General features: G+C 47.9%; 2 protein-coding genes and 1 long non-coding RNA gene across 4 annotated transcripts in view; all 3 read left to right on the top strand.

Moving 5' to 3' along the window:
* The first annotated feature begins 225 nt into the window (after positions 1 to 225).
* CCR10 (C-C motif chemokine receptor 10) lies at positions 226 to 6,327 on the top strand. Its single transcript, XM_080976952.1, has 2 exons — positions 226 to 292; positions 5,145 to 6,327. The coding sequence occupies exons 1-2, from the start codon at positions 263 to 265 to the stop codon at positions 6,210 to 6,212; spliced, it is 1,098 nt and encodes a 365-aa protein (XP_080833078.1). The 5' UTR covers positions 226 to 262; the 3' UTR covers positions 6,213 to 6,327.
* Positions 6,328 to 10,946: 4,619 nt separating this feature from the next.
* On the top strand, positions 10,947 to 12,584 carry LOC308460621. 2 transcript variants are annotated; one of them, XR_013978648.1, is made up of 3 exons: positions 10,947 to 11,287; positions 11,921 to 12,392; positions 12,496 to 12,584. It is a non-coding gene; the product is annotated as an uncharacterized lncRNA (long non-coding RNA). The 2 variants fall into 2 exon arrangements; XR_013978649.1 differs by lacking the exon at positions 10,947 to 11,287 and having other exon boundaries at positions 11,714 to 12,216; positions 12,316 to 12,392.
* Positions 12,585 to 17,184: 4,600 nt separating this feature from the next.
* Positions 17,185 to 25,838, top strand: part of CCDC122 (coiled-coil domain containing 122) — a gene marked incomplete at its 5' end in the record, with an annotated part of 34,440 nt that continues 25,786 nt past the window's right edge. The window contains one exon of the mRNA XM_080977051.1: positions 17,185 to 17,203. Within this exon, the coding sequence (XP_080833177.1) occupies positions 17,185 to 17,203 (19 nt within the window). The remainder of the gene's footprint in view (positions 17,204 to 25,838) is intronic.

Below are 25,838 nucleotides of genomic sequence, written 5' to 3'. Positions count from 1 at the left end.
GAAACCCCCCCCCAACTTTTAAACTATGTGGGATGCACAACACTTTTGCAAATTATCTCCATCGCACGCACCATGTTGTATCTGCAAAGTAAGCCCAGGCTTGCTAGGTTTAGATGCGGTTAATGCAACGCTTATTCTTAGCGTGTTTATCTCAGTATCAAGGAGGGGGCGAGCCCTTTCAGAATCAGCCACAAAATCGCTCAGCAGAGCAGCCGGCATATAAAAACAACGAGCCAGCCTTCAAGGATGTGACTGCAACACGATGGAGGCCAAAGAGAACGTTGAAGTTGAGGTAAGTGGGAGAGGACTTGCTCTCAAGAGCGACTGGGGTATACGCCTTTCGAGAAAAGACGAGCAGGAGGAGAAGTTCGTGAAATTACGAGATAGTGGGTAGAGAAATCTTTTCCTCCCTCTCTCGCAGCCCTGGAACCTGTGGATATCCAATGAAGCTGAACGCCGGAAGATTTAGGACGGATAAAAATAACTTATTTACACAGTCAAACTATGGGACTGGCTTGACCAGGACTGTCCCCGACTTCGATGGCTTTAAAAGAGGATTAGACAAACTGTCAATGGCTCCTAGCCGTGATGGTTATGCTCTGTCTCCATCGCTGGAGACATCAATGCTTTCGAATACCAGTTACCGGAAGCCACGGGAAGGGAGGGTGCTCTTGTGTTCAAATCCTGCTTGCTAGTTTCCCACAGGCATCTGGTTTTGCCACTGTGAGAACAGGATGCTAGACGAGATGGACCATTGCCTTGAACCAGCAGGCTATTATTATGTATTATTATGCAGCGGGTGGTGCTGTGGTCTAAGCCACTGAGCCTCTTGGGATTGCCGATCAGAAGGTCGGCGGATCGAATCCCAGCGACGGGGTGAGCTCCCGTTGCTCTGTTCCAGCTCCTGCCAACCTAGCAGTTCGAAAGCACGCCAGTGCAAGTAGATAAATAGGGACTGCTATGGCAGAAAGGTAAATGGCGTTTCCGTGCGCTCTGGTTTCCGCCATGGTGTCCCGTTGTGCCAGAAGCGGGTTGGTCATGCTGGCCACATGACCCGGAAAGCTGTCTGTGGACAAACGGCGGCTCCCTTGGCCTGAAAGCGAGAAGAGCAGAGGGCCTTCTTGGTAGTGGCGCCCTACCTGTGGAATGCCCCCCCACCAGATGTCAAAGAGAACAACAACTACCAGACTTTTAGAAGACATCTGAAGGCAGTCCTGTTTAGGGAAGCTTTTAGTGTTTGATGTATTACAGTACAGTGGTACCTCGGGTTCAGTCCTTAATTCGTTCCGGAGGTCCGTTCTTAACCTGAAACTGTTCTTAACCTGAAGCACCACTTTAGCTAATGGGGCCTCCTGCTACCAGTGTGCCGCCGGAGCACAATTTCTGTTCTCCTCCTGAAGCAAAGTTCTTAACCTGAAGCACTATTTATGGGTTAGCGGAGTCTGTAACCTGAAGCGTATGTAACCTGAAGGGTATGTAACCTGAGGTACCACTGTATTTTAATATTTTTTTGGAAGCTGCCCAGAGTGGCTGGGGAAGCCCAGCCACATGGGCGGGGTATAAATAATAAATTATTATTATTATTAACCCCATAGTCGCCTGACTGCACTTAACCGTCCAGGGCTCCTTTACCTTTACCTATTATGTTCCTATGGAATCCCAAGCGACAAGCACAGGGCTATTCTAGATTAACCCCACCAGTTTATTCCTTGAGATCCTTCCCACCATCATAATACTTGTGTGTGTAACTGTTTTGTTTGTAACTATAGTGTGCATTTTTGGGTTTTTATATTGTGAACTGCTGTGTGATCCTTGGATGAAAGGTGACGTATAAATTTATTAAATAGTGAAATAATAATCATCAGCACAAACATAGCGGAATTACTTTGAAAGAGGTTGTTATTGGTAGGCAGTGGGGAGCAGAGGGATAGCAGCTCCACCACCCAGTGACTTGCAAAAAGGGAAAAAGAAATCTACTAGCAGTTGAGATTAAGCATCCTGTTAGTCTGTACTTGTTATTACTTGCTGGTGCCTGTAAAGCAATGTACATGAAGAGGTATCTAAAATGATGCATACTGTGGAGAAAGTGAATGGAGAGGTGGTTTCGCTCTCTCTCTCTCTCATAATACTAGAAACTGGAATCATCCAGTGAAGTCGAATTGTAGAAATTCAGAACAGATTCATACATCACAGAGTTACACTATGCAATTTGCTACCCCAAGACAAGGTGGAGACCAGCAGCTTAGATAGCTTTAAAGGGGGGTGACACCAGGGATGGAGAACGTCCACTCCCAGGGTTAATCCTGGCCCACCAGGGCATCCAAAGTTAACCCTTTTATTGCAGGGAGGGGGATGGAGACAGAGCATTTTCTGGAAGCATTTGTTCGGTGTGCACATCTTCATCCGTTTTGCAAACATAAAGGTGCGCCCACGTCTAAGCCACGCTTCGCATGCATGTCACATGTCACTGCCCACTTTCGCCATGTCACCCACCCCATAAAGCAGAGTGCAGAACTGAGTGGCCAGGGCGCTCACTGGAGAAGGACGGTTTGTGCATATTACGCTGACCCTGCTCTGACTGTATTGGCTACCAATTAGTTTCCGGACCCAATTCAAAGTGCTGGTTTTGACCTCTAAAGCGTTAAATGGCTCTGGACCACAATACAGCGGTACCTCAGGTTACAGACTGTTAAGTTGTGGGTGAACATATCAGACGACACAGCGATTCTTCAAACAGCTCTTGTTTATTCACAGGCCAGAACAGAACTCAACTGAAGGGTTCAGCCAGCCTTATATAGAGCTCCACCACAACGCAACAGTAACCATTTTCTGTAACTATCCAATCACTGAACGTCACTTTCAATCCCTTATTTGCATATGTGGACCTGAGTGAAAACTATCTATAGTATCCCCCTGCTGACCCAGGGTGAGAACTTCAGTACATAACACAGATGCTTCAGGTTACAGACTCCACTAACCCAGAAATAGTACCTCGGGTTAAGAACTTTGTTTCAGGATGAGAACAGAAATTGTGCGGCAGCAGCAGGAGGCCCCATTAGCTAAAGTGGTACCTCAGGTTAAGAACAGTTTCAGGTTAAGTACGGACCTCCAGAATGAATTAAGTTCTTAACCTGAGGTACCACTGTACCTCAAGGATTGCCTATATTCATATGAATCTACCTGGACCCTGAGATCATCTTCTGAGGCCCTTCTTCATGTGCCTCCCCCTCGAGAGGTCCGGAGGGTGGCAACACGAGAACGGGGCCTTCTCTGCAGTGGCTTCCTGTCTGTGGAATGCTCTCCCATGGGAAGTTTGCCTGGCGCCTTCATTATATACCTTTAGGCGCCAGGCAAAAACGTTCCTTTTTAACCAGGCCCTTAAAAGGTAAAGGTCCAGTTAGGTCCAGTTGTAGACGACTCTGGAGTTGCCATGCTCATCTCGCTTTATTGGCCGAGGGAGCCGGCGTACAGCTTCCGGGTCATGTGGCCAGCATGACTAAGCCGCTTCTGGCGAATCAGAGCGGCACACAGAAATGCCATTTACCCTCCCGCCGGAGCAGTACCTATTTATCTACTTGTACTTTGTGCTTTTGAACTGCTAGGTTGGCAGGAGCAGGGACCAAGCAACGGGAGCTCACCCCATTGCGGGGATTCGAACTGCCAACATTCTGATCAGCAAGCCCTAGGTTCTGTGGTTTAGACCACAGTGCCACCCCACGTCCCAACCAGGCCCTTGGCTGACCTAATCAACATCCTATACCCTTTAAAATATGTTTTTTTGTGGGGAGTGGGCTGTTGGGTTGTTTTTGTTGTTATTATGTATTTTGTGGTTTTATATCTTGATATTATTTTGTGAACCGTCCTGAGATTCACAGGTATAAGGTGGAATAAAAATTCTATTATTATTATTATTATTATTGTTATTATTGTTATTATTGTTATTATTGTTATTATTGTTATTATTGTTATTATTGTTATTATTGTTATTACCATATTGGCCCAAATATAAGCTGCACCCGAAAATAAACCACACCTTTAAAATTAGAGGGGGGAAAGAAAAAAATACCCGAATACAGCCATACCTCAGGTTACAGACGCTTCAGGTTGCGCGTTTTCGGGTTACGTATGCGCCGAAACCCAGAAGTACCGGAAAGGGTTACTTCTGGGTTTCTGTGCTTGTGCATGTGCAGAAACGCTAAATCGTGCTTTGTGCATGCGCAGAAGTGCTGAATTGAGACCCGCGCATGCGCAGACGTGGCACTGCGGGTTGTGAATGCTGCGGGTTGTGAACGTGCCTCCCGCACGGATCACGTTCGCAACCCGAGCGTCCCCTGTGTAAGCTGCTCCGTTCCTGGCTGCATACTGGGGGCGGGGCTGCGTTGACAGCGGCCTTTTCCCTTCCTTGCCTCCCAGTCTTGGTGGAGAGGACGGGGGTGCCACATGTGGGGCGGCCACCGCTTTGCTGCGCTCCTGGCGCTATTTGCCGCATGCTCCTGGCTGCATACCGTAGGGTTGAGAATATAAGCCACACTTTTAACTTTTCATGGTCGGAATTTGGGAGAAAAGCAAAGCTCAGATTCAGGCCAATACAGTAATACAGTGGAACCTTGGGTTAAGTACAGTATTTTTCGCTCTATAAGACGCACCAGACCACAAGACGCACCTAGTTTTTGGAGGAGGAAAACAAGAAAAAAAATATTCTGAATCTCAGAAGCCAGAACAGCAAGAGGGATCACTGCGCAGCGAAAGCAGCAATCCCTCTTGCTGTTCTGGCTTCTGGGATAGCTGTGCAGCCTGCATTCGCTCCATAAGACACACACACATTTCCCCTTACTTTTTAGGAGGGAAAAAGTGAGTCTTATAGAGCAAAAAATACGGTACTTAATTCGTTCCAGAGGTCCGTTCTTAACCTGAAACTGTTCTTAACCTGAAGCACCACTTTACCTAATGGGGCCTCCTGCTGCTGCCGCACCGCCGGAGCACGATTTCTGTTCTCATCCTGAAGCAAAGTTCTTAACCTGAAGCACTATTTCTGGGTTAGCAGAGTGTGTAACCTGAAGCGTATGTAACCTGAAGCGTATGTAACCCGAGGTACCACTGTAATAATAAAGCATGATAATAAGCACTTCCCCTCTGCTTTGCAGGAGCCGATTGGTTGGATGAATGAGCCAGCAGTCACCACCGAGTGGTACCCGTGGGATTACAACGCATCGCCGCCAGACCTGCCTGAGTTGTGCGAAAAGGCAGCCCTCCGTGCTGTGGCTCACATCTACCTCCCCGTCATGGCTGTCCTCTTTTGTGTGCTGGGCGTCCTGGGCAACGGGATCCTGTTGCTGGTGCGCACCCGCTATCACACGGCCCAGTCCCTCGGGGACGTCCTGCTCTTGCACCTGGCCGTCTCTGACTTGCTGCTGCTCCTGACGCTGCCCGTGGGCGTGGCTGGGATGGTGGGCAGCTGGAGCCCGGGCACCGGCACGTGCCAGGCCTTGCAGGGCCTCCACGCCCTCAACTTCTACAGCGGCTTCCTGTCCCTCATGGGCCTCACCGTGGACCGCTACGTGGCCATCGTGGGGGCACCCGTCGCCCATCGCCTGCACTCCTCCGCCACCTGCTGGGGTCTGCTTTGCTCAGGGCTGGTGTGGCTGCTCTCCGCGGCTCTGGCGCTGCCCTACTTCTGGTATGCCCGTGTTGAGGACTACGGGGATGTGAGCCTCTGCAGGGTGGCAGACGTCACAGCGGCCATCAGCCTGGTGCAAGTGGCCTTGGGTTTTGTGCTCCCGTTCGCAGTCATGGCGGCCTGCTACACAGCGATCGCCCGCGCTCTCTTGGCCTCCCCGTGCGCCCAGTCTCTCAAAGCCCTGCGCTTGATTTTGGCCCTGGTCTTGGTCTTCCTGGCTTTGCAGCTGCCCTACGCGCTGCTCACCGCACTGGACACGGCCGATTTGATGGGACACCAGGCGTCGAGCTGCAAAGTCATCCTCCGCCGGGACTTGGCCCTCCTCATCACCAGTGCCTTGGCCTTTGCCCGCTGCTGTCTGAACCCTGTGCTCCACACCTTCCTGGGCATGCGGTTCCGTAAGGACCTGCAACGGCTGAGCCGGGATATGGGCTGCCTGAGGCAATGGGCATGCTGCGGTGAAAAGCCTGGCGGTTTCAGGCAGCAAGCGTCATTCACCACCCATCTGGAAGGAATCTCAGGAGTGGCACCGTGAAAGAGCAGCACCCAAGTGCCACCCACCCGGGAAGAGTCTTGGCATCTTGCAAAACCCACATGCAAACCCACACCCATTTCCTGCATTTTTTGGCAATAAAGCCTTTATTTTAGGATGATGCTTTGTCGTTCTTCATTTCACTGTAAGCTGTGAGAACCACACGGGCCCTGTATTGTGTGCAATGTGTTGGGTACGCACGTGATCTAGGAAAAACCTGGTCCTTTTCCCTTATGGGCCCATATAGAGTCCTTAAGTAGGTTCCCTATTGGTAGGAGAAAATGACAGAGGCCAACCAGAGAATATTGAGAAGCAAAGCAGCTAGTAAGCCTGATCTTTATTCAACAGGATCCCCACTCACCACATGCAGGAGGGAGGAGGAACCCAGAACAATGGTGCGCAAGCCCTTATATAGACTTTTGAAACTGCCCGCCCTGTACCTCAAGACACCCCCCCAAAAAAAAACATCATACATACATCCATCCATCACAGAAGGAGGCGGGTCTACAGCAGAAATACATCACAGGAGGCGGTCTACAGCAGAAATCCTGTTGGCCAGGATATCTGTTAATGGTCACTGATTGCTTTCCCAGGGCAGCCTGGCCATTCTCTTGTGATGCTAAATACTTTAATTCCTGAATCCAGGTCACAGGTTCACCCTATTCATACACAAATATGCCCTTAAGATAGGGTTTATAAGCAGAAAGACAAAGAGAAGGCTTTCCCATGTCTTCCCTCCGTACAGAGAAATATATTGAGGTCAATTTGGGAGAGTCAAAATGACTTCAGGATTGCTCTCCTGTACTATTTCAGACACGTGGTTTATATACTTATATAGGTGTTTGCCTTGTACATTTATGAACGTTCATTTTATATTTGGGACCTTAAAAGTCTTATAACACCATGCAAAGTCCTGCTTTCCAGAAGACAGTTCTCTGCTTGGAGGTCTGTCCAGTCCAAGTCTACCTTAAAGATAAAGAACTGGCAGAAAGCGGGGCAGGAGGGACCTTGAAGAAGAGAGAGAAAGAGCCTTGAAGTGTCCTGTCATCAGCCCTGGACAGCACACCCACCTGCCGCACAAATAAGGATGGGCAAATCTGCCAGGTTCATCAATTTCCCATTTTGCCAATATGAAGTTCAGTTCACCACAGTTCTGCATCAGTCTGCAATTATTTTTTAGTCCTCGTGAACACTTGTCAGCATTTTAGAGCAGATTTCTCCCGACATACCCATTTTTTGTATGGAATTTTGCCTAGCATACACATTGTTACAAGCAATCGGTGCTAGCACAATGCATTTGTGTGTGTGTGTGTGATCTTCACTAACATATGCATGTTTATGCGCACTTTATCTAGCATTTGGTAATATTTTTTATTTTATTATTTTTTAATTTCTATACTGCTTTATATTTTTACTCAAAATCTCAAAGCGGTTTACAGCATATTAAATCAATAAAACAATAGCCGGGCGATGTTCCTCCGGCCTCAGGGGGAGCCTCTTTCGTAGGGCTGGGTGGGTCTGGGCCTCACCCCCCCCAGGCCAGGTAGAAAGGGCCTTGCAGGGAGCGGCCCTCATGCCTCACAGCTGGGCGATGCTGGGTTTTAGTTTATAGCTTTAGAATTGACTTTCCTTTTCAAAATTATTATTATTATTATTATTATTATTATTATTATTATTATTATTATTATTGCTGCCTGTCGCTTCCTGAGTCCCTAGGACCATTACAGCAGAGCAAATCTCTCTCCTATTTATGTGTGTGTTTGTGTGTGGAATGCTCTACAGTGGTACCTTGGTTCTCAAACTTAATCCGTTCCAAAAGTCTGTTCCAAAACCAAAGCATTCCAAAACCAAGGCGTGCTTTCCTATACAAAGTAATGCAAAATGGATTAATCTGTTCCAGACTTTTAAAAACAACCCCTAAGACAGCAATTTAACAATTTTTACAACCTAACGAGACTATGGATCCATAAAATGAAAGCAATAATCAATGTGCTGTACTATAAAATAAATAAGACAGTATTGTAGATGATAAAAATTGATTTTTTTTTTCTTACCTTCACTGATAATAGTCATTATTTGGATGGTGGGCTTTTATCCATTTCTGCAGTCACACGATCAATCAATCAATCAATCAATCAGTAGCTGAACTGGGTTCCACACAGTCACAAAAAGAAATTAACTGAAAAAGCCTCAAAGACAAAAAGGCAAAATAAATAGCAAAAACAAAAACGCCAAACTTAATCCGTTCCGGAAGTCCGTTTGACTTCCAAAATGTTCAAAAACCAAGGCGCAGCTTCTGATTGGTGCAGGGGCCCTGGAAAAAAAAAGCCAACAGACACATCGGATGTTCGGCTTCCGAAAAACGTTTGAAAACCGAAACACTTATTTCTGGGTTTTTGGCATTTGAGAACCAAGGTACCACTGTATAAGCATTGCGGTTTTCCATAGTGCCCTGCAGGGGTCAGCAAAGGCAAGTATTTCACTTGCTATTTGTCCTTTTCTTCACATCTGAAACCAATGGTCCCACAGTGCTGGGTTTATTAAGGTCTTCTCAGTCCATCTGTATAAATTATTTTAATGTTTCCACAGGGGGAGAGCTCTACTTAATTCTTTTCCCCCCTCTGTTGATGTTACTTCAGGGCTATGTACTTGGCCCTCAATTTCCTTTCTACACACTGTCCTGGGGTGACTTTGTAATACAGTGGTACCTCAGGTTAAGTACTTAATTCGTTCCGGAGGTCTGTACTTAACCTGAAACTATTCTTAACCTGAAGCACCACTTTAGCTAATGGGGCCTCCCGCTGCTGCCACACGATTTCTGTTCTCATCCTGAAGCAAAGTTCTTAACCTGAGGTACTATTTCTGGGTTAGCGGAGTCTGTAACCTGAAGCGTATGTAACGCAAGGTACCACTGTATGCATGGATTTCTGCATCACCTGTATGTTTATGACATTCAACTCCACTTCTCTACCCCAAACCTTTCCCCACTCCAAGTCTTCATCTCCAACTGCTTCTCTGATATTTATCTTTGTTGTTGTTTAGTCGTTTAGTCATGTCCGACTCTTCGTGACCCCATGGACCAGAGCACGCCAGGCACTCCTGTCTTCCACTGCCTCCCGCAGTTTGGTCAAACTCATGCTGGTAGCTTCAAGAACACTGTCCAACCATCTCGTCCTCTGTCGTCCCCTTCTCCTTGTGCCCTCAATCTTTCCCAACATCAGGGTCTATTCCAGGGAGTCTTCTCTTCTCATGAGGTGGCCAAAGTCTTGGAGCCTCAGCTTCAGGATCTGTCCTTCCAGTGAGCACTCAGGGCTGACCCTTGACCAAAAGGTTCCTGCCCTGAGGGGGCTTACAATCTTTAATTGGACAGAGGGACGGAACAGAGAAAGGTTGAGGTCCAGGCTGGATCCTGAGTCCTCCTGCGAGACATAAGCCAAGGTCTCTGAGTTTAGACTTTGAGATTCCCAGACATTTCCCACCTGTAACCTCTTCCTCTGTTTGTGTTTTCCTTTCTATCTCCCAGGTCTAAGAGGCTCCTGCGCAGTCGGGCGCAGATGTCTAAACATGGCAACCTTGAAGTTGTGGTATGTTTATTCCATGGGGGAACTGATGGGTCCAAGAAGGCATGATGGAAGGAACAGCATTTGTTCTTTAAGTGTGTCTGCCACATTTATATGTGAGGAAGCCAGAATCTAGCAGCAATCCAACAGAATAAGAAAGCTAGCCACTACTGTCTGCATTGCTGACACACATCTAAAGAAGCAGGTAAGTGTTGGCACTTTTAAGTCACTGGTTTTTATTCACACAATGTTCCCAGTTGCGCCTCAGCTGTGTCAGATCTACGGGAAACTGCCAAGAATAGACCCACATCCTATGTCATTCTAGCCTCCTTCAGGAGAAAGAGTGCAATTTAATTCAACAAATAAAATAATTAAAAGTGAGTGTCCGGCTTGGGAACGTTCTTTGGAAACCGAACGTCCGACACAGCTTCCTTCTGAGTGCAGGAAGCTCCTGCAGCCAATCGGAAGCCGCCCCTTGCCCCCCCCCCTTCTAGAACCCGCCACTCTCAACCAACTCTCAACCGCCTCCCCCCCAACATTCAGACTTGCTTTCAGAACCTGACCCTGCTCTGCTGCTCCACTATGGCTGAGTTTCGGCAAAGGTGAGAGCCTGGAAGCTACAATGCCTAGGATCATTTTGGGGACATCATGTGCTTTAAATGCTCTTTAGATGCACTTTAAATCATAGGATTATAGAATTGTAGAGAAAAATGAATGCTGTGGAAGAAGATTGGAAGAAATTTAAAGACTACTTACAGAAATATTGTAAAATTAATGAATGATAGAATGATGTTGGATAGTAATTAAGCGGTTTCTAGCTGTAATGCTTTAAGAGAATATGAAAAAAAGGGTTATAAATGGGTTAAAATCTAATGGTAAGGATTTGCTGAACCAATAAATTGAAGTGGAATACAAAAAAGGGAGGTACGAGGAGGTCCGGGAAACAAGCTAAAGGAAAATAAGTAACTGAAAATATGTGTGTTTTTAACTGTTTTTATTTTGTATTTTTCTTTTTTCCTTTTCATTTTTACTGTAATATTTCAAAAAACCTTAATAAATATCTTATATATAAAAAAAAGAAAAATGAATGCTGGTGGTAGATGGCCCAGAGGAGATGAGTGGCATTATTATTATTATTGGCATCACCCATCACTGATGCATGTGGCTTGGCTCCCTGGCTTGGCTTGTCCACAGATGTTGATAGCATGGCAGGTCCTCAGCTGTGGACCCCAGATGATATTTTCTGCTGTGAATAACTGGTTGGTAACTTCCTCTGTTTTTATTTCCCTTTCTGTCTCACAGCTTCTCAAAAAGGAAGGTCACAGCCGCTGCTCTGGTGCCGTGGGGAAGCACTGCAAGTCGTGGTATGTTAATTCCATGGGGAATCCATTCCCCACATGTGCCATATAGTCTCTCCCAGGGCCATGGTTTGGGAGGAAAGCCGAAGGCTCCGGCCTGCCACCACCACCACCAGCACCAGCAGCCCAGCGGTGCAAGGGGGAAACTCCGAATGTGCAGGTATGCTGTGACACGTCTTTGATTCTACCAACCAGCAATATTAAGAATCCAATTTTATTATGCAAAACCAAGAATATCTATGGTGATCCGTTGTTGCAGGGGCCGAGGGCCGGTGCCTGCTCTGCCCATTGGGCAATCTGCCTCTGCTTGGAGATGCATCCCAGAATTCTCCCCACCCCATACGTCCTTCCTTCCTTCAGACAGAAGCGGACATGGTGTGTGGAACTGGACCAGGGGAAGAAGTGGCTCTCCCATTGCTGGGGGTGGGGATTGCCATTTCCTCATGCCAACAATGGGACAGCCAGCTGGAGGAGGAAGGCCTGATTTAGATAGTCCTGTAGTTTTGCGGGAAGAGTTTCTTTGTGGTCCACTTCTCTTCCGCCCGGCTATTGCCTTGGGCTATTGCTATTGCTATTGCTATTGGGCTATTGCCCCCCATCCCCCGGAACTGACTCCATGACTATGGCTTCAGAACTGCATGAATCTATACCTACTAGTCCATACCTAAATATTTTGGGAAATAGATAGTTCTCCATGTTTGGGCTTCAGTTTAGGCATACAGTTGGCAGAAATACATTGCATTTCAGGTTCTTTCTTTGCCTTCTTAGCCCATATTTCTCCTAATTTCTCCAGGGATGAGGCTTCAGATCCAGCTCCTGGGACGAAGAGCAAGATACCATCCCGGCGGTTCCCGGCTGAGGATCCTCGCGCCGGTTCCCCACTGCCCTGTCTCCGTGCGGGCATGGCTCCTCCCCGGCCCTGCCTGCCACAGAAGCAGCAGACAAGGTTTCCTCCAATTTGAAGAACATCTCGAGTTATTTTAGAGAGGGATTAAACCTTGGCTGCTGCTTCTGAGCAAGGCCGGCCGGGGCGGAGCCAAGATGCCCGTACGGAGGCAGAGGCCAGGTTTGGGGAACTCGTAAGATCAGGTAGGAGGAAATGCCCCTCTTCCCAGGTTCCCACCCTCCTGCCCCAGACTGGGGCTAGCGTGGCTGGGAGCGCCGGCTGATGTCTCCTTTGCTTTGCAGTGAGGGAACAACTCAGCCTGGGAGCTGCCGCATCCCGGGAGGGACTGGAGCCCAGGTGGAGGATACCTGCCTCGGAGGTAATGGGACAGCGGGAAGGAGGGGGAAGGAGATAATGGGACAGGGGGAAGCAGCCCTTAGCGTGAGTTCTCCCCTGCTTTAAAGATCCCTTCTTTCTTGCAGGATCTCCCCCCTGCACCGCTGTGGCTGCTGCCCAAGCCTCCTCCCAGAAGACCGTAGGATGTTCCAGCGGAACCATAATAAATTGATGCATTTAGCTGAAGTTGCTAATGTCTCTCATTTTTGTCTGCGTGAAACATATGATATGCACACTACCTTAGGAAATTGTCTGATCCCAGTTTGTACACAGCCTTTCCATATGGCACATGCCACACACATGGGAAAGTGGTTTTCTAAATGGATTCCTGAAGGTATCATTGGTTATACCAATCTCCATGATTGGGGACAGGTGAAACAAGGCCCTCTGTCTGGTTCCCTGTAACCTCACTCCTCGCAATGAAGGAACCGTCAGAAGGCCCTCGGCGCTGGACCTCAGTGCCCGGGCTGAACGATGAAGACCATTGTAGGAAAGAGGTACCTCTGGAACGCCCTCTAGTGACCTACCAGCAGCTCCCCAACCCACAGTGAGAGGGACCTGTTCCTTAGATTACCTGGGGCAGGGATGCCCTACTGTTCTTACTTCCTCAGGTCCTTTTTGGATTCCAGGTCACTGTACCCATCCCTATAGGCCAAGACATGCGCTGGCACCAAGGCCTGCAGAATCCCCTTCCAGACCATGACCCTGACTCCGCCTCTACAGGCTCATCAGGCTCGCCCTCTCCTCCATTAAGTCCTAATCCTCTTTTAAAGAGGGACACAGTACAAGTTCAGCGTCAACGGGGAATGGGAGAAGAACCTTCCTGCATGAGAGCAGAAAGGAGATGCTCTCGTCCGGAAGTGGGTGGGCCAAGCTTTCTTTGGGAGCAATGTCAGGGCAGGGGCATTGGGCATCCGTTCTCTACGTCTGCCAGGAGGATCCCAAGTCCTCCTTCCTCCACAGGGCCACGCTTCAAGAGATTGTTGTCCGTTGTTACTTTCCAAGCTGAAGGACAAGAGCGAAACTTCGTCATCCATGGCGTTCCAGTCCGGCCTTTCTCCTTCCAAGTCGCTAGAGGAATCCATGCTGCTCGGTGACTTGCATGTCTCCAGGGATGCCACGCATGATGTCTGAATGTGCCAGTCCCTGACGAGGAGAATGGCATCACTGGCATTCTTTCAATAAATAAATTGGAGGAAATTGTTGCTTTCGATATGCCGAGGATCAAATAATATTTATTAATAAATGTTGTTAAAATGAAAAAATAATGAGCAGTTTTTTTTCCTTCTCTGCCTTCTGCTGGGAGCTCTGCTTAAGAAGGCTGAAGCCAGCTGATTCTCAAAAGCTCCTTTGTGTCCTTGAAGCTGCAGGTGAAGTCTCTCCACCATCTCCCCCTTCAGGCTGCTGTTCAGCAGGTGAAGCTGATTCCTGACCCATGACACTATTCGCTGCCCCAAGGAGCCCCTACTCCTGCCAGTTGGGTGCCAACTTTCGGGGAGCAAGATGGTGGAAGTGTTGGACCAACCGGGGGGAGGGGAGGCATGGACATGCGAGGCATCTTCCCATGAGGATTTTCTATGAAGTCCATGTCCATGAAATTGGCCGTAGCCCACAATTTCTTTCTGTTATAGCCCAGGTCTGTAAGGCTGGTTTCTCTGGAAGTTTTACAGTGGGTGGTGGACACAACCAGGTCCTTGGAGAAGTTTGTGTGAGGCATCTGGAAATTAGCAATGCTAGCCAAGCCCTGGCTCCGTTGCCCACCAAAATCGAGGAAATTCTGTTTCTGGGCAGATTGCCAAAGGCCCAACATTCACTCTCCCTTTCCAAGTTTCTTGGGAAGACGGGAATCAGGCATAGCCTAGGTCTGTAAGCTGCTTCCCAGGCGCTTGGAAGGGGTGGTGCGAGGCATCTGGGCCTTAGCAGTACAAGCCAAGCCCTGGCTTTGTGGCTCACCTAGACTGAGGGAATTCTGTTTCTGGGTAGCTGGCAGAGCCCCTCTTCGCTTGGCTGGGGACTGCCACATGCCCCGGCCTCCACAGGAGACTCACAGTCCCTCTCTGCGTCTCTGTTCCTTTTGGGCCACCTTCAAATGAGGGCAATGGCGGCTGGACTTGTGATCCTAAGGTACATTTTTTCACCTTTGGTGGACGTGCCCAAAGATTAAGGCTTTCTGGGAGATGATATATAATGAACTAAAAAAGGTATTTAAATATACCTTCTTGAAGAAACCAGAGGCCTTTCTCCTGGGCATAGTCGGCCAATCGGTGTTAAAAAAGGACAGAACTTTCTTTATGTATGCTACAACAGCAGCAAGAATACTCACTGCAAAGCATTGGAAGACACAAGATTTACCCACACTGGAGGAATGGCAGATGAAAATGATGGAATACATGGAATTGGCGGAAATGACTGGCAGAATCCGTGACCAGGGAGAAGAGTCGGTGGAAGAAGGTTGGAAGAAATTCAAAGACTATTTACAGAAATATTGCAAAATCAATGAATGTTAGAATGATGTTGGATTGAAGTTAAGGGGTTTCTAGCTGTACAGGCTAGAAGAATATGGAAAAATTGGTTTTAATATGTAAAATCTAAAATTTAAAGCTATATTATATCAAGATTAAAGATTAGGATTAAAAAGGAGGGAAAGGAACTGTTGGACTAACATATTTAATTAGAATACAAAAGAGGGAGGTAAGAGGAGGTCCGAGAAACAAGTAAATGTAAAAGAAGTGAGGAAAAGATGAAATTGTTTTTAATTGTTTTTTCCTATTTTACTTTGTATTTTTTCTTTTTATTGTTAATTTTTTTTTCTTCATTGATGTGGCTTTTTTTTTCCTTGTGAAATTTTAATAAATATTATTAAAAAAAAAAACACAAATGAGGGCAATGGCGGCTGGACTTGTGATCCTAATCTGAAGAGCTGCCCAGCCCAGCTTCAGGTCCTTCACCAAGTGCCCCCTTCTAGAACCCACCGCTCTCAACCGACTCTCAACTGCCTCCCCCCTAACATTCATTCTCCCTTTCCAAGCCTCCTCCAATCTTCTCTCTCCACTAGAATTCCTCTCTCTCTCTTCCCCCTCCCTCCCTGCTTGACATTCCCTTGGCAATTCTAATAGCATCACCTTAATAGCATCACCTTAATTGCACACAGTATTGTTATAGATTATGGGGGGATCCCACCAAAAACTAGAAATTAATAGATGGTAGGATTTGGGATTATTTGGGCTATGAAGGGAGAAATACAAGCTACAGCGGAATTCCTGGGCTAGCCTATGCAAAAGGACCTGGCCAAGCAAAGGCCTTTAAGAAACAATTCAAGGCCTTGGAAAGCCTAACTGGAAATGCCAGAGAACTCTGTCTTGGTGTGAGGTGGCAGGAAAAGAGAGGTTTTGAGCAAGGGGTACTGGAAAGAAGAAGAACGAGGAGGAGGAGGAAGAAGAGAGTCTGGAATCTGACTTGGGAAGACTAGCTGCCCTGCTGTGGGGGTCAAATCCCTCTTGCAATGACTCTGCTGTAAGATCTGGATTCCCTCCATGCAGACTGAAGATGTAAACAGGTGAATAAACCGTATTTCTTAAAGCAAGGACAGTCTCCGCCATGTCTCAGTTCTCTAAAGGAGAGAGCCTGGAACCCCATGGGCTCTTGCCACCGCTTGGCAGAGAGAGGGGAGACACCTAACATTTGGAACAATATTTTATACACCCTGCTCCCTGAAACCACCCTGTTTGAAGTACTTGAGCTTTCCGTTCTTGGTTCCTAGGAAACCAGGGAAAGAAAGCTGCAGGTTCCTCATCCCTGTTCTAAAAAGCAGGTGTCTTCCCCCAAACGATCCTGGGAATTGTAGTTCGTCAGGGGTTCTGGGGATTGTAGGTCCGTGAGAGGGAAGCTGCAATGCCCCAGATCGTTTGTGGAACATCATGTGCTTTAAAGGCTCATTGGATGCCCTTTTCAACATGGAATTGTCCAGCTGGGAGGGACCCTGAGGGTCATCTAGACCAACCCCCTGTCTCAGCTAAATCATCCATGGCAGATGGCCACCCCACCTCTGCTGAAAAACCTCCAAGGAAGGAGAGTCTACCGCCTTCCGAGGGATTTCTTCCCACGGTCAAACAGCTCTTGCTGTCAGAAAGTTCTTCCTGAAGTTGAGTCGGAATCTCCTTTCTTGTAGCCTGAAACCACGGCTTCAGGTCCTGGGAGCTTCTGGAGCAGGAGAAAACAAGCTTTCTCCCTCCTCCCTGTGACGGCCCTTGAGATATTGTCAGGGCTGCATGGTGTGGCTCTCATATCCATGTCCTGAGGGACAGAGAGCAAAACATTTCTCTCTCCCCTTTCTCCAGCCCAGGCAGAATTGCAAGGGGTCAGTGCATCTGGCTGGTAAGAAGATGGTCGGAGATTGGAGACCAGCCAGGGCTGCTGTGGGCAGGATCCTGGCATTGCCGGGGGTTGGACTAGATGACCCTTGGCATCCCTTCCACCATGCTATGATTCTATTGAGCAGCTAAAGGAAGGGGCGGAGGAGCAAGATGCCCAACAAGGGGAGACACAACCACACACCCCAACAGCACCCTCTGGCCTGATCCATGGTGGAGGCCAAGCACATTGACCCCCCTGATTTTATTTTTCTTAATTCAGCTGCCTAACAACCCAGCAGCCTGGATTGCCAGCTGATGTCACAAAGTGCTGCTTTGCAAGCAAGCCTTATATTGCCCTGCAAGAGGGATGCCTGTCAGATGATGGTGAGACACATGGCAAACCAAATGTTCCCATCAGCAATTATGAGAGGGAACTCTGAAGGTAAGAGGAGCTCTGAGGCCCAGAGGAGAGGAGTGGCATAGAAATAACATCATCATTATTATTATTATTATTATTATTATTATTATTAGCATCACCTGTCCCTGGCTTGCCTTGTCCACAGTTGTTGATAGCATGGCAGGTCCTCAGCTGCGGTCCACAGATGATATTTTCTGTTGTGAATAACTGGTTGGTAACTTCCTCTGTGTTTCCAGTGGTACCTCAGGTTAAGTACTTAATTGGTTCCGGAAATCCCTTCTTAACCTGAAACGTTCTTAACCTGAAGCGGACTTTCCCATTGAAAGTAATGGAAAGTGGATTGATCCGTTCCAGACAATGAAAAGCACCCCCTAAAACAGCAATTTAACACGAATTTTACTGTCTAACAAGACCATTGATCCATAAAATGAAGGCAATAATCAATGTTACTGTACTATAAAATAAATAAGACAGTATTTTAGATGAAAAAAAATTAACTTTTTTTTCTTCTTACATGCACTGATGGGGGGGGGGGGCTTTTATCCATTTCTGCAGTCCCACAATCAACCAGTAGCTGAACTGGGTTCCACAGAGTCACAAAAACAAGTCACAAAAATGGTCACAAGCCACAGTCACAAAAGCCAAGTCACAAGTCAGTTCCATAAAATGAAGAACTAGTCACAGTCAAAAAACCAAAAAAGCCACACAAACCAAAAAGCAAAAAAATAGCAAAAACAAAACGCCACCCGCGTCCCCAATAAAACAGTAAAAAATGAAAATGTGTTTTTTTCCTTACCTGCGCTGATGTTTGGATGGGGGCTCAGGGTCCTCTTCCACAATCACAATCGGCTTGGCTCCCGGCATTCGCGGAGGCCTCAGAGAGCTCCGTAGGCCCTGCGGATTTTGGGGCTTGGCTCCAGGCCTCTGCAGGCCCCAGGGATGTTGGGGCTTGGCTCCAGGCCTCTGCAGGCCCCAGGGATGTTGGGGCTTGGCTCCAGGCCTCTGCAGGCCCCAGGGATGTTGGAGCTTGGCTCCAGGCCTCTGCAGGCCCCAGGGATGTTGGGGCTTGGCTCCAGGCCTCTGCAGGCCCCAGGGATGTCGGGGCTTGGCTCCAGGCCTCTGCAGGCCCCAGGGATGTTGGAGCTTGGCTCCAGGCCTCTGCAGGCCCCAGGGATGTCGGGGCTTGGCTCCAGGCCTCTGCAGGCCCCAGGGATGTTGGGGCTTGGCTCCAGGCCTCTGCAGGCCCCAGGGATGTTGGGGCTTGGCTCCAGGCCTCTGCAGGCCCCAGGGATGTTGGGGCTTGGCTCCAGGCCTCTGCAGGCCCCAGGGATGTCGGGGCTTGGCTCCAGGCCTCTGCAGGCCCCGCGGATGTTGGAGCTTGGCTCCAGGCCTCTGCGGGCCCCAGGGATGTTGGGGCTTGGCTCCAGGCCTTTGCGGGCCCCAGGGATGTTGGGGCTTGGCTCCAGGCCTCTGCAGGCCCCAGGGATGTTGTGGCTTGGCTCCAGGCCTCTGCAGGCCCCAGGGATGTTGGGGCTTGGCTCCAGGCCTCTGCAGGCCCCAGGGATGTTGTGGCTTGGCTCCAGGCCTCTGCAGGCCCCAGGGATGTTGGAGCTTGGCTCCAGGCCTCTGCAGGCCCCAGGGATGTTGGGGCTTGGCTCCAGGCCTCTGCAGGCCCCAGGGATGTTGTAGCTTGGCTCCAGGCCTCTGCAGGCCCCAGGGATGTTGTAGCTTGGCTCCAGGCCTCTGCAGGCCCCAGGGATGTTGGAGCTTGGCTCCAGGCCTCTGCAGGCCCCAGGGATGTTGGAGCTTGGCTCCAGGCCTCTGCAGGCCCCGCGGATGTGGGGGCTTGGCTCCAGGCAGCGGCGAGGCCTCCAAGAGCTCGGAAAACTTACTTCCTGGTTACAATCGTTCGTAACCCATAAAAACTTAACTTGAAGCGTTTGTAACCCAAGGTACCACTGTACTTATCTGTGTGTTTGCATTGTACATTTATGAACGTTTATTTTCTATTTGGGACCTTAGAATTCTTATAACACCACGCAAAGTGTGCCTTAAAGATGAAGAAGTGTCAGAAGGGGGTGCAGGAGGGACCGATAAGAGAGAAAGAGCCTTGAAGTGTCCCGTCAACAGCCCTGGACAGCACACCAATCTGACACACAAATAAGGATGGGCAAATCTGCCAGGTTCAGTTTCTCATTTTGCCAATATGAAGTTCAGTTCACCACAGTTCTGCATCAGTCTGCAATAATTTTTTAGTCCTCGTGAACATTTGTCAGCATTTTAGAGCAGATTTCTACCAACACACCCATTTTTTGTATGGAATTTTGCCTAGCATACAAATTGTTACAAGCAATTGGTGCTAGTACAATGCATTTGTGCGTTATCTTCACTAATATATGCATGTTTATACGCACTTTACCTAGTAGTTGGTAATATGTTAGGTAAGTGTTTTAGTATAGCTTTAGAATGGATTGTCCTTTTTAATTTTATTTTTTTATTGCTGCCTGTCACTCCCTGAGTCCCTAGGAGCATTACAGCAGAGCGAACTCTCTCATATTTGTGTGTGTGCTTGTGTATGGAATGCTTTACAGATCCATGATTTCATGATGCCAGGCAAATGTGATCAGAGAGCCAGTGACCTGGAGGATAGTTGTGTGAGGGTTTATTTTTGAAAAGATAGTTGGGATTTTAATGCTCTCTACATAAGAAGCCTGATATTGGGAAAGATGGAGGGCACAAGGAGAAGGGGACGACAGAGGACGAGATGGATGGACAGCAGCGTGGGTTGTCAGCACCCGGGGCAAGGCAAGTAATTTGCGCCCCCTAACCCGGGGCAAGGCAAGTAATTTGCGCCCCCTAACCCCTAACCTGCCGCCGCTGCCAGCTTCTTCTTGCTGCTGCCTGGGCTGGGCTGGTGTGGTTCTCTCCCGCGCTCAGCGCTGCGCTGGGTGGCCGCTGCACTGTCCCTCCCCCAGATAGTCCCTCGCTCTCTCTCCGCACCGCACGCCTGTCATCCACCCCCTCCACAGTGGGCAGCGACCCAGCGGCTCGGATCGGATTCGCACAGCCAGCACTGCAGTGAGAGAGAGTGAGTGAGCCAGGTAGGGGCAGAGAGCTGCGAATGTGAGTGCGCCCCCCCCCCCAGATGTTGCGCCCGGTGCGGCCGGCACCCCCTGCACCCCCCACGCTACGCCACTGATGGACAGTTTTCTCAAAATTACCAGCATGAGTTTGACCAAACTGCAGGAGGCAGTGGAAGACAGGAGTGCCTGGCGTGCTCTGGTCCATGGGGTCACGGAGAGTCGGACATGACTAAATGACTAAACAACAACAACATGAGAAGCAATATAGAAAGGAGAAATCTACTGGTGTGATTCTGATTGAGAGAGGCAAGCCAAGTTGAGAAAAGGATTCCACAGGTCCTGAAAGCATTTGGATAAGTGATGAGGAATGGGGACTGGAACCTCCCTATTACAAATATGACAGCCCCAAAGGGGCCTGCGGTTAAAACAAAAGTAAAGAGGGGCTGAAATGGCCAAACCTTCCCTGATCAGATTGGAAAACCAGAACCGTGGCTATAAAAAGCCAAGAAACAAACCTTGCCAGCAGGTAAGTCCCCACTGACGGGGGTGGGGGTGGGAAGGAGATTCAGCCTTGCACCATGACTTTGCATTTGCTGACATGTGTCTAATGGAGTTTCTGGAGAGACCTGTGAACTAAGTTGTAAGCTCAGAGATTTTTCATTTATTTTTTTTAAAGATATTTATTAAAGTTTCAGATAAAAAGAAACACATCAATAAAAACAAGAATTTAAAAGTAAAAAGAAAAATACCCAATACAAAATACAGAAAGAAAAGAAAAAAGAAACAACAGTTAAAAACAATTCTATCTTTTCATCACTACTTTTGAATTTACTTATTTTCTGGACCTCCTCATACCTCCCTCTTTTGTATTCCAATTCAGTTTGTTTGTCCAGCAATTCCTTTCCCTCCTTTTTAATCCCAATCCTTAATCTCAATATAATATAACATTAAATTTTTACCTATTAATAGCCAATTTTCCATTCTTTTAACCTTTTTAATCCTGATCCTTAATCTTGATCTGTATATAACTTTAAAGCCTGTACAGCTGGAAACCACTTAATTTCAATCCATCATCACTCTAACTTTCTTTAATTTTGCAATATTTCTGTAGTTAATCTTTAAATTTCTTCCAATCTTCTTCCACCGACTCTTCTCCCTGGTCACGGATTCTGCCAGTCATTTCTGCCAATTCCATATAGTCCATCAGTTTCATCTGCCATTCCTCCAGTGTGGGTAGCTCTTGTGTCTTCCAATACTTTGCAATGAGTATTCTTGCTGCTGTTGTTGCATACATAAAGAAAGTTCTATCCTTTTTTAACACCGATTGGCCGACTGTGCCCAGGAGAAAGGCCTCTGGTTTCTTCAAGAAGGTATATTTAAATACCTTTTTTAATTCATTGTATATCATTTCCCAGAAAGCCTTAATCTTTGGGCACGTCCACCAAAGGTGAAAAAATGTACCTTCAATTTCCTTACATTTCCAACTTTTATTATCAGGCAAATGGTAAATTTTTGCAAGCTTGACTGGGGTTATGTACCACCTGTATATCATTTTCATAATATTCTCTCTTAGGGCATTACATGCCGTAAATTTCATACCTGTGGTCCATAACTGTTCCCAGTCAGCGAACATAATGTTGTGTCCAACGTCTTGAGCCCATTTACTCATAGCCGATTTCACCGTTTCATCCTGAGTGTTCCATTTCAGCAGCAAGTTATACATTCTTGACAAATTCTTAGTTTTGGGTTCTAACAGTTCAGTTTCTAACTTTGATTTTTCCACCTGGAAGCCAATTTTCTTGTCCAATTTGAATGCCTCCATTATCTGAAAATAACGAAGCCAGTCTCGCACTTTGTTTTTTAATTTTTCAAAACTCTGCAATTTCAGTCTATCTCCATCTTGTTCCAAAATTTCCCAATATTTCGGCCATTTGACCTCCATATTGAGCTTTTTCAAGGCTTTCGCTTCCATTGGTGACAGCCACCTTGGAGTTTTGTTTTCCAATAAATCCTTGTATCTTATCCAAACATTAAACAGTGCTTTCCTGACAATGTGATTTTTAAATGCTTTATGTGCTTTTTCAAAGATGGAGATGGTAGTTTAAGTCCCCAGCAGCAAGGTTCCAAATTTTCCATTGGTCTTCTTGATATATGAACAATAACATATTTGCACTGTCCCAAAACCTGAGATTGAAAGTGTGGATCCTATTGTTTGGAAAGAATCAGGGGATGGCTTGAACTGTTACAGTCACCCCTATCAGAATTCAGTTGGATCTGGAGTGTTGGTAAGACTGCAGGAGCCCTGCATTCTGAAGCGCTGAGTTAAGAACAGAACCGGAACCTTTTAAATTGACAGTTATAGCCTGTGGATGGCTTCAAGAAAGATCCTTGTCCTTTAATTCTCCCAACTTAGAGATGTTGAAAGCAAGTAGAAAAAGAGAAGCTATAAAGTCTCGAGGGAGAAGGCTCCACTTTACCAGAAGCAAGAGGCATTTTAGGGCATATGTTGGAGGGTATTGTGTGGTTAGGCTATATAAGGGCCGTCCCTTATATTGGTGGGGGGTAGGAATTGGGGGGACTAAAAATTACTTTACCCGGTGCAGAAATGGCTTCCAAGCAATCCATTTGAATGATCAAATAGAAGCGATCTGTAAGTGCAAACATTCCCAAAAGAATATTGAAAGGAAATGATCCCCACTTGCTGAATTTCTGCCTGCCAGAAGGATGGTAAATTTAGAAACCAGTCCAAAATAGAAGGAAGGAAGGAAGGAAGGAAGGAAGGAAGGAAGGAAGGAAGGAAGGAAGAAGAGATAAGAAGAAATTCTGCTTCCTCGTGGAGCTTTGCCTCCAACATCCTAACGGGGTTTGCATAACCCCTCATCCCCCTGAGAGTTCCAATATGGGATGTTTATGGTGCTTTAATGCCCAGGGAATGGCAGGTGGAGGTGATGATTGATTAAATTTGTATGCCACCCTTCATGCCGGCCATTTCAGCAACAGAACCCTCCAGGTCCGAAGGCCTCCTTTGCACCCTCCATTCTAGAGGTGGAAAGGAGCCCAGAGACCCCTTAGACCCCCAGCAAGAGGCCGAGGGAGACAGAGCTTTGCAAGCGGAGGCTGCTGCTCCAGTAAAGGTCTGGCTGCTTCTGTGGGAGCCATTGGCAGCAGCTCCGCCCACCCCAGAAGATGATGAGCTCTATTGGCTAGCCTGGAGTGTCAATCAGCCAGCTAGGGAGGGAGGGCTCAACTTGCAAGATGCCTAGCCAGGTAGGCTGCACAAGACAAGTAGGTGAGGGTGAGGGGGAAAAGCTTTTACATTTTATTTTTTTTGCCTTCAAGAATGTGACCAAAGGCACCCCAAAGGGAGCGGGGGACTCTGTGCCCCCGAAAGGGAACCAATCCATCTTTGGAAGGTGTTATGTACAGTGGTACCTCGGGTTAAGTACTTAATTCGTTCCAGAGGTCCGTTCTTAACCTGAAACTGTTCTTAACCTGAAGCACCACTTTATCTAATGGGGCCACCCGCTGCCGCTGCGCCGCTGGAGCACGTCTTCCGTTCTCATCCTGAAACAAAGTTCTTAACCCAAGGTACTATTTCTGGGTTAGAGGAGTCTGTAACCTGAAGCGTATGTAACCTGAAGCATATGTAAGCCAAGGTACCACTGTACTGAGTTGAATAGGATCCAAAATGCAGCAGTCTGATTGGTCCTAGAACAATAGGATCCAGAATGCAGCAGTCTGATTGGTCCACGAGAGCCACCCAATCCAGCTCCAGGTGGAAGGGAATCTGCAACCTGATTCACCTACCGGAGAATTCCGGAATTAGCCAATCACGTGGGGCCCATTGTGTAAATTATGTATATAAAGCAGACATTCTGGGGGAACTTCCATTCCTCCTCACCACTATGAGCTGAATAAAGAGCATGAAATCCACTCTCGACTCCGAGTATATTTCATAGGCGACGAAGGTGGGATAACGCTGAGCTGACCGCCACACACAGCACCGCAACACCGCCACCTGCCGCACTGCTGCCTCGCACCGTGTATCCAGGCTTCAGCTTCGGGACCCAAGGAACTCAGAATGGTAACCGACAGCAGCTTCTCGCCGTTCAACCCAGCATCCGGAGACTGGGAAGCGTATGCCTCCCGTTTCACCTTCCTCCTAGAAGCCAAAGGGGTCACCAACAAAGACGCCAAGAAGAGGGCGATATTCTTCAGCGTCTGCGGAGAGGAGACGTTTGAAATCGCCCGGGCTCTCCTTGCGCCTGAAGACGTCGCTACTGTTCCTTACAATACAATAATGGAACGGCTGAAGGGGCACACCTTAGCAGCTCCCGATTCTCCAGGAGGACCTCTGGGCTCCCTGGCCCTTCTAGCCTTCTTCCAGGAGAGGCTGGTTCTCCATCCTCGGCCGCCTGGGCCTTGGGACCTCAGCTGGAGCCCCCCAGGAAGTGGCAGAGCCTCCCTCCGTCTCTGCACAGCTTCTTCCTGGGGCATAGACTCGCCAAGTGCCCCTCTTTTCCAGGGACTGTCCTGGATTTACAGAAACCGTCTCAGTTCCTGGTTTGACCCCAGAACACCCCACTTTTCCTTAAAGGTAAAGGTATAGGGACCCCTGACCATTAGGTCTAGTCACAGACGACTTTGGGGTTGCGGCGCTCATCTCGCTTTATTGGCCGAGGGAGCCGGCGTACAGCTTCCGGGTCATGTGGCCAGCATGACTAAGCTGCTGGTGGCGAAGCAGAGCAGCGCACGGAAACGCCGTTTACCTTCCCGCCAGAGCGGTACCTATTTATCTACTTGCACTTTTTGGTGTGCTTTTGAACTGCTAGGTTGGCAGGAGCAGGGACTGAGCAACGGGAGCTCACTCCGTCGCGGGGATTTGAACCACCGACCTTCTGATCAGCAAGTCCTAGGCTCTGTGGTTTAACCCACAGCACCACCCGTGTCCCTTCACTTTTCCTTAGGATGTCCCTATTTTCATCAGAAAAATGTTGGAGGGTATGGAGTTATGTGACCCCTGAACCACGGAGCAAAGTACAGGTAAATATACAGCCTTTACAAGATGTCTGAAGGCAGCCCTGTATAGGGAAGTTGTTTAATGTTTTATTATGTTTCTATATATGTTGAAAACATCCCACAAACCACTGCCCACCCAACAAGCATCATACATACATCACAGAAAGAGGCAGTCTTGTCTCCTGGCTTGTCTCTTGTCATGATACCTGACAATGCTTGCTGGTTGCCCTTTCCTGGCCAGTCTGAGCCGTTCCCTTGAAGTGGTAAATACCTCAGTTCTTGAATCGATTGTCATAGATCTACCCCTAGAGGAGAGGTTTATAGCTTTGGAAGGAGCTGTAAGTGAAAAGAACTATTGGGAAAGGTTTTTCCTTCAACTGCAGAGTATATATCTGGGGTCATTAAGAGGGTCAAGGTGGCTTCGGGTTTGCTCTGTGAACTCAAAGAAAGTGTCTCTTTTTTCAGGGAATATTTTATCCTTTTTGAATGGTGAAGGATTGGTTTTTCTCTAGGGTGCGTGTCTGCTATGTGTAACACCCATGTAACACCCACCTATT

This window comes from Podarcis pityusensis (assembly GCF_964106645.2).
Source record: "Podarcis pityusensis genome assembly, chromosome: 13".
NCBI classification, from domain to species: Eukaryota; Metazoa; Chordata; class Lepidosauria; order Squamata; family Lacertidae; genus Podarcis; species Podarcis pityusensis.
This window is presented reverse-complemented; position numbering and strand designations above follow the sequence as displayed.

Coding starts and splice junctions, on each gene's coding strand:
- CCR10 (XM_080976952.1), top strand. CDS start 263: ATGGAGGCCAAAGAGAACGTTGAAGTTGAG. Junction 293..5,144: donor AAGAGAACGTTGAAGTTGAG/GTAAGTGGGAGA, acceptor TCTGCTTTGCAG/GAGCCGATTGGTTGGATGAA.